Source organism: Pseudoliparis swirei, chromosome 17, assembly GCF_029220125.1.
Source record: "Pseudoliparis swirei isolate HS2019 ecotype Mariana Trench chromosome 17, NWPU_hadal_v1, whole genome shotgun sequence".
Taxonomy (NCBI): domain Eukaryota; kingdom Metazoa; phylum Chordata; class Actinopteri; order Perciformes; family Liparidae; genus Pseudoliparis; species Pseudoliparis swirei.
Window position 1 is genome coordinate 16,821,314 of NC_079404.1, and position 12,166 is coordinate 16,833,479.

Genomic DNA, 12,166 nt, shown 5'->3' on the forward strand with positions numbered 1-12,166 from the left:
GATCATTAAAGGTCGACACAGGGACTGTTATTGAATATGGAATGTGTGTGTTTTTGTATGTCAGGTCTGTCAACGATAGAAGAAGTAACTACAGGGGTGGAGCATATCTTGGCTGATATGATAGCCAAAGACCCCGAGACACTCACCTTCATGAAAACATTGTAAGAACGTATGCACGTAACGTTTCTTAATTTGTGAGCTTTGATTTCTATTTCCACAGTGGTCTTTGTCACATTGATATTGGTACCAGAGTTTATTGATCACGAGGCAGTACCCTCTTCTTCACTCTCTCCGTCTGTTTCTCTTGTTGCATCAGGTGTGAGAGAAGGAATGTGACCATACAGTCTTCTGTGTCCAAGGCGGCACTGAAAGAAAAAGAGCAGAAACCTGTCGACGCTTTCAAGAAACCAGGAGCGCAGCAAAACAAATCCAAGGACATTGACAAGTTCCACCTCTACGTCGACTTCTCTGCCAACATCCACCGCATCCAGCCCCATCAGGTAGCAAGACAGACCCGTTCACGGTTCCTCCCTTCTTTCTGTACTTCCTTCCTGAAGTAGAGCTGTGGTTTGCAAAATAGGTTAAAGTTATTGTGCTACTCATGCTTGGGAATTTCATGGTGCCTATAAGTGTGTAGTAACACTGGAGGGTGGGTTATCGTTGTTAAACTGAAAAGTGAACCCCGGTGTTCTTGTTATAAATGTCTCTCGCAAACCTTTGGCCATTGCTACTGGAAAATACAAATAATAAACAGGCCTTTATGGTATAACTAGGGGGGGGGGCAAATAATATCACAGCTTTAATAAAAGATATATTAAATTCACACACATGGAAAAACTAATCAAGTATGCTGAGCCATCCCGAAGGTCATTTACCTGTATTGTGTTGTTTGCGTTGACATGCATACATGCACACCATCTGTTTGTATCTGTGTCTTTTCTGTCTGCTTCAACTGTGCCGATTCTGACTGCTAGCCACGTCAGTCGCAGTTAGCCATGTCTGTGCCTCCAAATGTACCCCTCCTGTGCCTCCTCTGCTCCCCCTCTGTCCCTCTAGTGACGAGTGGGTTACTCAGAGTTGGTCCCGGGCCTCATGTGTCACCACGGCTTCCATCAGCCGCTGCCTCTCTGCCACCCCACACTCTCGGGCAACCGCGCTTCTGCCCTACAGTCATACAATCACAGAAACATCCATTCATGCGCACACACTCGCTCACACACAAGCACACACCCTGCAAGTCCCCTCATTCTCTCCTCTTAACATATGTGACGTGTCCCCTGCCGACATGCCATTGGATTAGGAGGCTTTGATTGACAGGCGCTCTCTTGCAGTGACAGCTACTGCAGCTGGGCCCACAGGCGGATGGAAGGAAGGAAGGGGTGAGGCAGAGGGGGTGGTGGAGGGAGGGAGAGAAGGAACAGATGAGCGACGTTGACGTGCGTCCGTCACTCTCTGTGTCCGCTCTGCCTCCCTCTCTTTTTCTGACTAAACCTCAGCCCTCCACTCCACACCGCCCCTTCTCCCTTCTTCGCTCCTGCGTATGAGAGGCTTTTAATTCGATGACTCGCCTTTGTCGCGGAGCGTTAATCCACAGGCTGCCGTGACCCTGCTTGCTGTCGGATTCCGGCTAAAATGAACCTTTTCTAGCCGTCAAGTTGTCGCGAAGGGGGAGCAGGTGGGAGATGTGTTTTGACAGGAGGCATGTGTGTGTGAGGAAACACTTGCCCGTTTGCTTTAGCACATTTTATTAAGCGCCTGCTCTGGTGGGTTTGGTAAAGGGAAAGGCCGGGGCATTTTATGAAGGGAGGGAGAGAAAGGTCTTAGAGTTGGCCCCGTGAACATGCAACATGCATTGCAAATTCACCAGTAGATGTATAATAATAATAATAATGTGGTGGCAACATACGCTAGTTAATTAATAATGTTTTAGTATAAAAAAAGGGGATTTTACAGGTTTTATTTATAAAAAAGACATACAAAGACACATTATTTAAATATAAAGACCATAGTAAGACTAAAGGAGGATGACACATAATTCAGTTCTCAATATTAATGCTAATCCTTTTCAGTTGACCATTATTAATGTCAATAAAATGCTCTGTGGGATGTTATCAAATCAACCATCCAAAACCCAAGGACATTTACAATATACAATCACACAAGATAAATAAAAACTTTGAGCTGAAACCTGAGAATGTTTTTTTAACTTTATTATATGAAATGTCAGTGAAAAGTTAGGTTTGTTTTTCATCCCTAAAAACACATTTTCTACTTTGGAGAGTTATGGAATATAAAATGTCCCCTGGATGTTTGCCTTTATATAATTATGAAACAGTTTCCTTCATTCTCTAGAGTTAGTGGATACAGCGCTTTGGTATTTGGTATGTCTTGAAGCCATTTGGCATATCGAGTTGAGATGCTTAGCTCAGATGTAATTCCGTCAGATTGGATTTGAGGTCTTCTTTCCGAGGGTTCACATTTACCTTATAGCTATAAGTGGCCGGTACGCTCTTGAGGATGCCATGGCGCATTGGTTGAATGTGCAGTGGGCTATTTTTAATGCGATTTGTGTTGAGATCAAATGGTAGTTTAGCGCTTCAGTGTGGGTCTCGCCTGCAGAGGAGCTCGGGTAAATGGAACTGTTTCATCAATTGAATTGAACACTTCTTTTTTGATGGACAGCTGGAGAAAAACTATTTTCTTTGTATTGTCACTCACATACAGTAACACTTAGTTTTACTGTTTGCAATTAAGATAACTAATATTGGTTCAATATTTGATTAAACATAGTACATTATCCAGAGATTGTACTACAACAAACATCATAATAAGATGAATCTATATTTTAAGAAGAACGCACCCACCCAAAAATGCATTGACGTAGTTATTTAACTATTTTAAATTGTGCTCTGTGGTCTGTTTAATCCGTTCCTGCCTTCGTTCCAGTGGTAATTGGTCATTTGTAAATATTTACAACTGACATAATAAAATAAATACTAACACGTTTGGTAAAGCCACATTTTAAACTAAGAAGTACAGTAAGTGCTAATTGAGAAGCTTTTCTCTCTCTCTCTTTCCTCATTCTGAGCTGAAGCTTGTTCTTCCATCAAAGACCTTTCGACTCCGTGTTGTGTTTGTTTTTGGATATAACAAGACGGTGTAAAAGGGGCCGAAGGAGTGCGGAGTTCACCCTGCTCAGCCAGTATGTTTGTGTGAAAGACCAGCGCATCGTGCTGGGCCTCGGTCCCCTGTGGTGACTTATCCTCACTGATATTTAGAGTCAATATTTATCTGGAACCGTAAGGTCGAAAGAATAATACTCATTAAATGTAGCTTACATTCCATGTGCTTCACCAGTGCTCATTCTTTATCAGGAATATAATCTTCCTTCTTTTAGTTTTTTACCCATTTGCGCAGATAAGCCCGAACTTTTATTAAAGGTAATCTCCTTTATAACATTTTATTTTACATACATGTTAACAGTTGGATTTTAAACCATTTATACACATAATAAAGTAGCTTATGTAGCTTATATGTAAAATATTGTCTGACAAATCTACAAAGAGGTCTGGAAATGTGAACATTTGTGGAATTTAGAAATATAAAGTGTGTTTCAGCGCCGTGTGGCTCTGCTGAAGGCTCAACAGTTCAGCTGTCACTGTGCAGAGGGTCAAAAAGTGTGTGAATCTGTGTGTCGGCATGCGTGTATCTTTTTGTGTATCCTTGATATGTCGGATGGATGGATGTGTTGATAGTATTCTTCTAACGAAAGGGTGAGAGAGAGAAGGAGACAGATAGAGAGAGGATGGTGGTTGGCCGACTGCCCACCCTTGGGGGCGAGTGGACGGATGACGGACCATCGAGGAAAGACATTCTGTCTGGTCTCGTCAGGGTTTGGCCAGCACTTGGCCATATGTCACTCCTGACCCATCTAACGCACATTCAGACACACACAGACACACACACACTTTTCACTCTGTCTCACATCACCCTTCTTTCGGGATCACCCTCCGTCTGCCACCAGTGACCTGGTGGCCAGCTACCAAGGAAACAGAGCAATGACGCAGAACGCACAACTGTTGTATTTGGTGGGGCATAGTCGCATTCACCGCAGTTATGGTTTGGCATCTGGGCAAAGGGAAGTCTCATTTTTAGTTTTTTGGTCGTGAAATTACAGGATCCTGGGATGCACTCATTTGGATTTTTGATTTGCAACAGTGCTCCTCTGTATTGCCTTAAAATATATGTTTATGATTAGGCGACATATGGCAGGATGGGCTTCGGCAAATGTTAATTTTCTATTACATAGAACCTATATACCATATACATCATAGCGTTGGGTATATAGACGGTTACAGTCTGCCGTGTGTCTTCTATGGTCTCTTCGTGATTGATGAAGGTATTCGGACACAAAATAGATGGTTATTTGGTCCGAGACTTTTAAGAAGTGCCATTTTTCTTTTTTTCTGAAAACGTTTGTTTATAAATTAGTTTTTCAGTTTATACTCGTGGAGTTTAAAACAAATAATAATACGTGTTCAACCCCACATTTAACAAACGGGTGAAGAACATGTAGGAATCGTTCTGTAATGCATGACTAATCATTTAGTGTACGTCATCCATTAACAACTTTAACCCAGAAAACACAGATTTAGGAAGGGCCACTCTGTGTTTACAACTTCAAATTCACTCATGGGCTTATTACCCAGAGCATCTGGAACACAGTGTGTTTCTTACTTGTTCAACAGCATGTTAAACGGGGCTTTGATGAAGATTGTTTGAGAAATCTCATCACAGTCGGTGTGTCAGCCCAGGGTAGGGTCATGCCAACAGAAGATAAATGTAACTTTCATCATAATTCAAGCAAGCTCGCCGCATTAATTCTTGCATCTGCCATGCCATTAGCTGTGTGTTGTATTTGTACTTGTGTGTGTGGTGCATTTGGGTTCAGCTCATCCGAGGGTGCTGCTGAGTGGTAATGGTTGTGGCACCACGTGTGTGGGTGCGGGTGGGGGTAGGCCTCGCGGTCTCGGCGCTGATGGTGGCGTCGTGGTGGCATTTGTCAGATTGCTTCTTCCGCTTGGTTTCCAGATTGACGTTTTGTTTCTTGGCCCTGTTCCGTGGCGGGCTAAAGATTCCCCACTGAAAAGGTCAGACACTTACTACAGTTTGCTTAACAGCATGTAACAGTTCCTCTGAGGGGGGGGACCGGCACACAACAGGCCACGGGATATACGCCTCGGCTCATCACTTTTACACGCTTGTCTGTGGAGAGTCCAAAGATTTGGTTTGTTTGTGTGGTTGTGTTTTAAAATGTAGTTTTTGACACGTACGTTTTGTATTGTCTAACCCCAAGAAGAAGCCCTACATGTAAAAATGGCATTTTAATTAAAAGTATTAACCCCCCCCCTCCCTCTCTCTCTCATGAAGGGGCTTTTAACTGGGAACAAGACAACTAGAAATAAAGGTCACCACCTAATAGATTGTTGTTCTTGTGTAAAAATCTTCGTTGTTAAATGCAATGTGAAACACAACTGCAGTTTGTTGCTGCAAAGAAATACAAATATGTCTGTTTTACAATGACTAAAAAAAGTAAAGCCTCCATTATCCTCTCTGCGCTCATGTGCACTGTTTCCACAGTTTGCTGTACAACGTTAAACGGGGGATGTTGGTGTGTTTCTGTGCAGACCCTGGCCATTAACCGAGGGGAGAGTCTGAAGATTTTGACAGTGAAAGTGAACGTTCCCGACGAGGTGAAGAACGACTTCACGTGGTGGTGCATAAACAACAGGTCAGGAACGCAGAACATTTGAACCTTGTGAAATAACATTTTTGGATGTAAAAAAAATGACAAAATGAAGTAATGAGAAACAAGGATTAAAATATACATGAGATTATAAATTTGTACTGCCGCATCATTTAGTTGTAATCACCTTTTTGATATTCGTTGGAATTTTAGGTTGAAAAAATGTCCATAACTTACAAACTTGGCATTTGCTATCGTGTATACACAAATAAAATTGTGAAAATTGGAGAAGGAATTTGTTGACATATGTCCTCAGAAAATATATTGTTTAAATGCAGGTGGAAGCCGAGGACGTTTGCAAAAGACGAGCTTCGTGCAGTCATCATGAGAGCTGTAGAGGACTCTTATAAAAGGCTTATTCTGCCTTTCTTCACGAGGAGTTACAGGTATTTAGAGTGTGTGTGCACTGTAAGGGTTTTCTTTTCTTTGATAACCAATTATTAATTTACACTGTTCCTTGTTCCCTCTCTTTCCCCATTCCTCTCCGTCTTTCCTTCTCCTTTGTCACTTTATTTATTCCATCTCACCTCTACATCTTAAATCGTCTTTCCCCATTCTTTTTGTTCATATCTGTCCCCGCTCCTCAACCCATCGTCCCCCGTATCTCTCTTTCAGGACCAAGCTGACAAGTGCAGCAGAGAAGGAGTCGATCGCCATGTTTGTACGAAACATCCGTCAGCGCCTGTTGGTGTGTCCAGTAAGGGGCTGTGTCATCATCGGGGTGGACCCTGGCTTTAGACATGGCTGTAAGCTGGCAGTTCTCTCCCCCACTAGTAAGTGACCACATAGTGTACTACCTTAGTACACTTTAGAAATGTTTTCTTTTTAAAGCTTTGGACATCATAGTGCTTTTCGTCACAGGATGGCCGCTTTGTCTGAGAGACAATGCTGATCTATTGTGGTTTTATCCTATGTTGATCCAAAAGAAGTATTAAAAATATAAGCAAATTAAGCTCTACTCATTGATATTCCCTTCTATTCATAATATTATTGGTTGTTGATGCATTCAATAAGCATTAAGACAAATTGCTAACATTTTAGGAATAGTCCCCTTGTATTTCACCAACAGTATTTTTCTGTTACTGTAGTCACAACTTCAGAGAGTAGATCATTTATCTGCTGCAGATTCATGGCTAATGGGCTACATATTAGTGTTTTTGTGCATGTCGTAGACGAGGTGCCAGTTGGCATGACCCTGGTGAGTAGATTATGTGTTAGCGTGCACATGTGCATGCGTGTCTTCTGTGCTCTACTGTATGTCACAGCTTGGTCTCAGTGGGTGTGGCTTCACACTGCGCGAGGGTAGGTCCCACCCTCTGGGTGACTGACGGTGTGGCCACAAGTAATGCTGACGCACTTAAAACAGACCGACTCAGGTGTATATCGGGTGTCGGGCCCGGCGGTGTGTGATCACAGGTTTGATGTTTCCTAGCTCTTCTGGTCAAAGCTGCACTCCTGAGGAAGTGCTGGACTTGCAGCGGCTTGGACAGGAAAGATGTTGAGTTCCTTAGATTTGTTTTGGGCGTTGTTGCTTCTTTAGACAACATGCAGTGCAAATACATTAGCTGATATTACATCGACAAATGTAAACAAAAGTCTTTATTAGCAACGTTGTGTCGTCTTCATCTCCCTGCTCTCAGGTCAGATTCTTCATACTGATGTTGTCTACCTTCATACTCAAAGCCAGAAAAATGAAGCAGAGAAACTGCGCCACCTCATTCTGAAATACAGGTAGTGCTGCTTGTGTCTTAAAGTCGCTGTTCAAGTGGAGTTTAAGTACAGTGTCAGAAAAAGTAGCATTAATGTATTGTATTAATCAATGTTTTCCTTTCTGCATGTAATAACTCATGTCTGTTTCCTGTTGTATCTATGAACATAATATTAAAAACGGGCAAAGAGAATCGTAAACCTAACTGCATTTTTATGGTTGCTTTTATAATGCTCTTTGTCCTTCTGCTCGTCCTCTCGTCCACACTAGCTGTTCCAAGGTTGTCATTGGTAACGGTACGGCGTGCCGTGAGACCGAGTCCGTCTTCGCAGACCTCATCTCGAGGCGCTGTTTTCACCCTCTGGACGTGTCCTACTGGTAAGATGCTTCCTCCACTGCATGCTAGAACCGGCCCCAGTTACCCGGAAAAGAAAACCAATGGCTGTAGGACATTTATGGTACGAACCCTCCTGTCCAGAGGGCTGAATTCTATGGCATCATTTTAAATTTAGGTCTCACACATTATTTATTGGGTGTTGATATTTGTTAATATTCCACATTGCATTTTGTATAATTAGGTACAAGACTTTCAAATATTCCAAACCGTTTGGAAAATATATTTCTGAGTGCTGTTGGTAAAAAAAAAAAATCATAAAAGAGTAAGAGGGATGTATGTAATGATTGTGAAGACACCAAGATGTGTGAGTGAGGTCTGGAATGATGACGATGAATGATGGTCGCGCCACAGCAAAAGGGAAAGTTAGCAGTGTGGAGGGGATTTGGAGAAAGAGAGTTAACGATGTGAAAATAAAGGTTCGGAGGAGGAAAATGTGTCTGGGCGAGAGAGCCGTACGCAGATGGAGAGAGAGACAAATTGGAATGTGTCCCTCAAGAGCATATCGTCTATTAAAGCCATCTGGACTTCGTTTCACTTCGGTCCAATTAAAGAGACGTTTTGCGGTGCACATTGTGTCCGTAACCAGGCCCGGTCCGCACTTCAGAATACAACCGCACAGAACCTGGTTCCAAGCATAATAACCACTGGCTCTCTCCTCGCTGCGTCTCTTTCTCCCTCTCTGCTGAGTTCCATGTGTGTTTGTTGACTTGAGGTTAGCGTTGGGAGCACAGCCTAGAATGATTCTGAGCTGTGCGTTGAAGTGTGTGTGTCTGCATAGTGGAGCTTTGTCAGTATCTTTGAGTTCATACACAGACGCACACACACACCTCAGAGCTCATACCTTTGGTGTAATAGCCCACATTCTTTTTCTCTTTAAGTTCCATTTTCTGTCTATTTGGAAGAACAGAAACAGTCAAAGTGAGGCGTTTATTAAGTTAACTTCCCCTTGATTATTTTCACGACGGATGTTCTTTTCCTTCGGGCAACCTCCACAGCAGCAATATCTAACATCTTGATATAATGTCTCTCTTATTCCTTCTTTTACTGGGGCTAATGGCATTCGTGCAGTTCCCAACGCGTGAGAATGTTGTACTTGTGTTTGATGTGGCGCCGGCTGACTGTCCCACATCACCTGATATCATGAACTATATTTTTGCAGCACGTAACACATGTGTAAGTGCTCTGCCTTTGCCTTGGTAAGGTTTATAGAATAAAGGCTTTTGCAAGTGCATGAACTTTGGAAGAGCAGAGAGACATTATTCTGACATTAGCCAAAAGTATGGTTGTTGTTATGCCCTGGAGTCGTCTGGTGTTATGCCTCACTTTGGTTTCTTTGCCTCAGGAACATAGATGTTAAATCTGTGTGCGTCTGTATCAAAATGAAAACATAGACTATTATTCTCTGCCCTCGTCTCCTTCCTATGGTCACTCCCCCTCTCTGCTCCCTCCATCCTACTTCGCCACTGTCTTCGTTTTCATCATCTGTCCTCTGCAGCATATTTAAAAAGCACACTATTTAGAACAAGCATTTCTGAAAAGTCCAAATACTGGTCTATCCATAACTCTGATTCATTTAAATGTTTCAAGATGATACAATATTCATTCATATTTTCCTTCAAAGAAAGTTTTAAACAAGTAATATAGATTTTTCATTGGTTTTCAGGACAAATGTATAACTTAAATGATCAATAATTTCATAAACAAAATGGAGCTTTCACTCCAACTATTATTATGTTGTTTACTAGACAAACAGAAATGTCTCTGGGGTGGGTTTATTGACATTTGGGATGTGTTGCCACATGTCCGTGCTGCCGATAACATTTGTAATATGTTTTTATTTCCTTTTATTTAAGACTTCTTAAAATATCTGGGTCACAGTTACTGTCATATGTTTAAATGTTCAGACAAACCTCCCTTGATGGATGACGATGGGAGGGCACTGACTGTTGTTGCTAACTATGAGGGACTTACTCCCCTGCTGGCTGACCCTGACCTGCCATTAGAGAAACCTCATTACCACGGCAACAAAGATGATGGCAATGACGGAGGCTAGCAACGTAGCATCAGAAACAGCAAGGGGTCTTGGCACTTGCTGCGAATGTCCCGGGTGCAGTTAATTGACCCAGTTTCTGGTACATGTCGTGATTCTTTGTGTTGCTACATGTACGAGGGCTTGTCGACTGACCTTAAAGCCGAGGAGGTTCAACCGGGCTTTGACCGACAGGTGTACGGAGGAAGTCTTTCAGTCAGCCCAGGAATAAGGAAGCTGGTTCAGTCGTGAGCACATACAGCGACCTTTCGCTGCACAGGCACACCAGTCCTGAGCTTAACTGTCCTGTCTGCTTCGATGTATTTACAAACTCGTTCTCTCCACTTTATCATCCCTTGTCCCCCCCCCCCCCTCGCTCTCTCTCTCTCTCTCTTTCTGTGTCGTCCTCAGCCACTAAAAATCGGCAGTGGTCAGTTTTATAGCTCAAAAACAACTATCCACAGGAATGTGAAAATAGAGAGTAATTATGTTTTGTCTTTGTGTTAATAAAAATAAAACAGTTTAGATTTTTTGGTGGAATCAGCCATTTAAATAAGACATTGCCAGTTGTCTTGGCAGAAGTTCGGTTGGAGCTCCTCTCCCCTCGACAGTGCAGCATTTCATTAAAGACCTCAGCCTCATTTGCACCATCTGCTTCATGTCTCCCAGTGAGCCTTCATTGTGTCACCACCCCCCAACCTTCTCCACCCTTTCTTCCCCACCCGCCTGTCTCGCTCTCTCGCTCTGTCCTTCTGCCTCAGTGCTCAGCTGGAATGACAGCCAGAAATGGCAGCCTGCGGGACACCCATACTTGTATGTTTTCCATGTGTTTGTGTGTACGCAGTTTTCAGTGCCTTAGTCCTGTTCGAGTTGACTCACTGACTCACCGCTTCCATATTTTTTAGAAGCGTGGCCTTTTCTAAAGACGGCAGAACAAGGACACAGATTGGTGTGTATGTGTTAAGTTGTGTCATTTAGGTGTGAATGTGTATGGAGGGCCAGCTAGTGTGTGTCCATTTATCTCTCTCCATGCCATAAACACATTAGGCATCGCAGATGATTTTCAAATACTTAATATCCGTCCATGTCTTTGTTTAAAGTAGCAAAACAAAGACATGGACGGATATTAAGGTTTGTTTTCTACACTTGGGCTAATTGTCAAAAATTAATTTAGCATATGTTCTTTTTTATTTTATTGTTTTTGATGTAAACTGGTTTGGTGCGTGTGCAAGCAATTATAATTATAATATATATTGTATATGTATATATATATACAGGACTGTCTCAGAAAATTAGAATATTGTGATGAAGTTCTTTATTTTCTGTAATGCAATTAAAAAAACAAAAATGTCATGCATTCTGGATTCATTACAAATCAACTGAAATATTGCAAGCCTTTTATTCTTTTAATATTGCTGATTATGGCTTACAGCTTAAGAAAACTCAAATATCCTATCTCTAAATATTAGAATATCATGAAAAAGTATACTAGTAGGGTATTAAACAAATCACTTGAATTGTCTAATTAACTCGAAACACCTGCAAGGGTTTCCTGAGCCTTGACAAACACTCAGCTGTTATAAATCTTTTTTTTTACTTGGTCTGAGGAAATATTAAAATTTTATGAGATAGGATTTTAGAGTTTTCTTAAGCTGTAAGCCATAATCAGCAATATTAAAAGAATAAAAGGCTTGCAATATTTCAGTTGATTTGTAATGAATCCAGAATGCATGACATTTTTGTTTTTTTAATTGCATTACAGAAAATAAAGAACTTTATCACAATATTCTAATTTTCTGAGACAGTCCTGTATATTTATAATTGCCAACCAAAAAACCTCTTAATGGTTTTTCTTAAGTGAGATCTTATTAAATTTAATCATCTGCATCATTGACTTCTTTATGGTGCAAAATCTCAAAAAGCATAGCTCTTTTTATTTTTTAATATGACTAAATTATAAAAAAATTAGTAATATAAAAAATAAAAATAAAAAATATATACCGTATTTTTTGCACTATAGGGCGCACTTAAAAGCCTTTAATTTTCTCAAAAAACGACAGTGCGCCTTATAATCCGAAGCGCCGTATATATGGATCAATTCTGGTTTTGTTTACTGACCTCTAAGCGATTTTGTGTGGTACAAGGCGCTCACGGCGCTAAATCAAAATGTTTTAGTACGACTTTGTAAACTACAAAGCCGCACCGCTTGCAGCATTACGGCTACCG

General features: G+C 41.5%; 1 protein-coding gene across 3 annotated transcripts in view; it reads left to right on the forward strand.

Annotated features, from left to right (window-relative positions):
• The window catches only part of srbd1 (S1 RNA binding domain 1), a 46,497-nt gene that overhangs the window by 3,124 nt on the left and 31,207 nt on the right, over positions 1-12,166 (forward strand). For all 3 annotated transcript variants that reach the window (XM_056435425.1, XM_056435426.1, XM_056435428.1), the window contains 7 exons: positions 65-161; positions 317-500; positions 5,688-5,791; positions 6,085-6,192; positions 6,422-6,579; positions 7,447-7,537; positions 7,785-7,892. In XM_056435425.1, the coding sequence (XP_056291400.1) occupies positions 65-161; positions 317-500; positions 5,688-5,791; positions 6,085-6,192; positions 6,422-6,579; positions 7,447-7,537; positions 7,785-7,892 (850 nt within the window). The remainder of the gene's footprint in view (positions 1-64; positions 162-316; positions 501-5,687; positions 5,792-6,084; positions 6,193-6,421; positions 6,580-7,446; positions 7,538-7,784; positions 7,893-12,166) is intronic.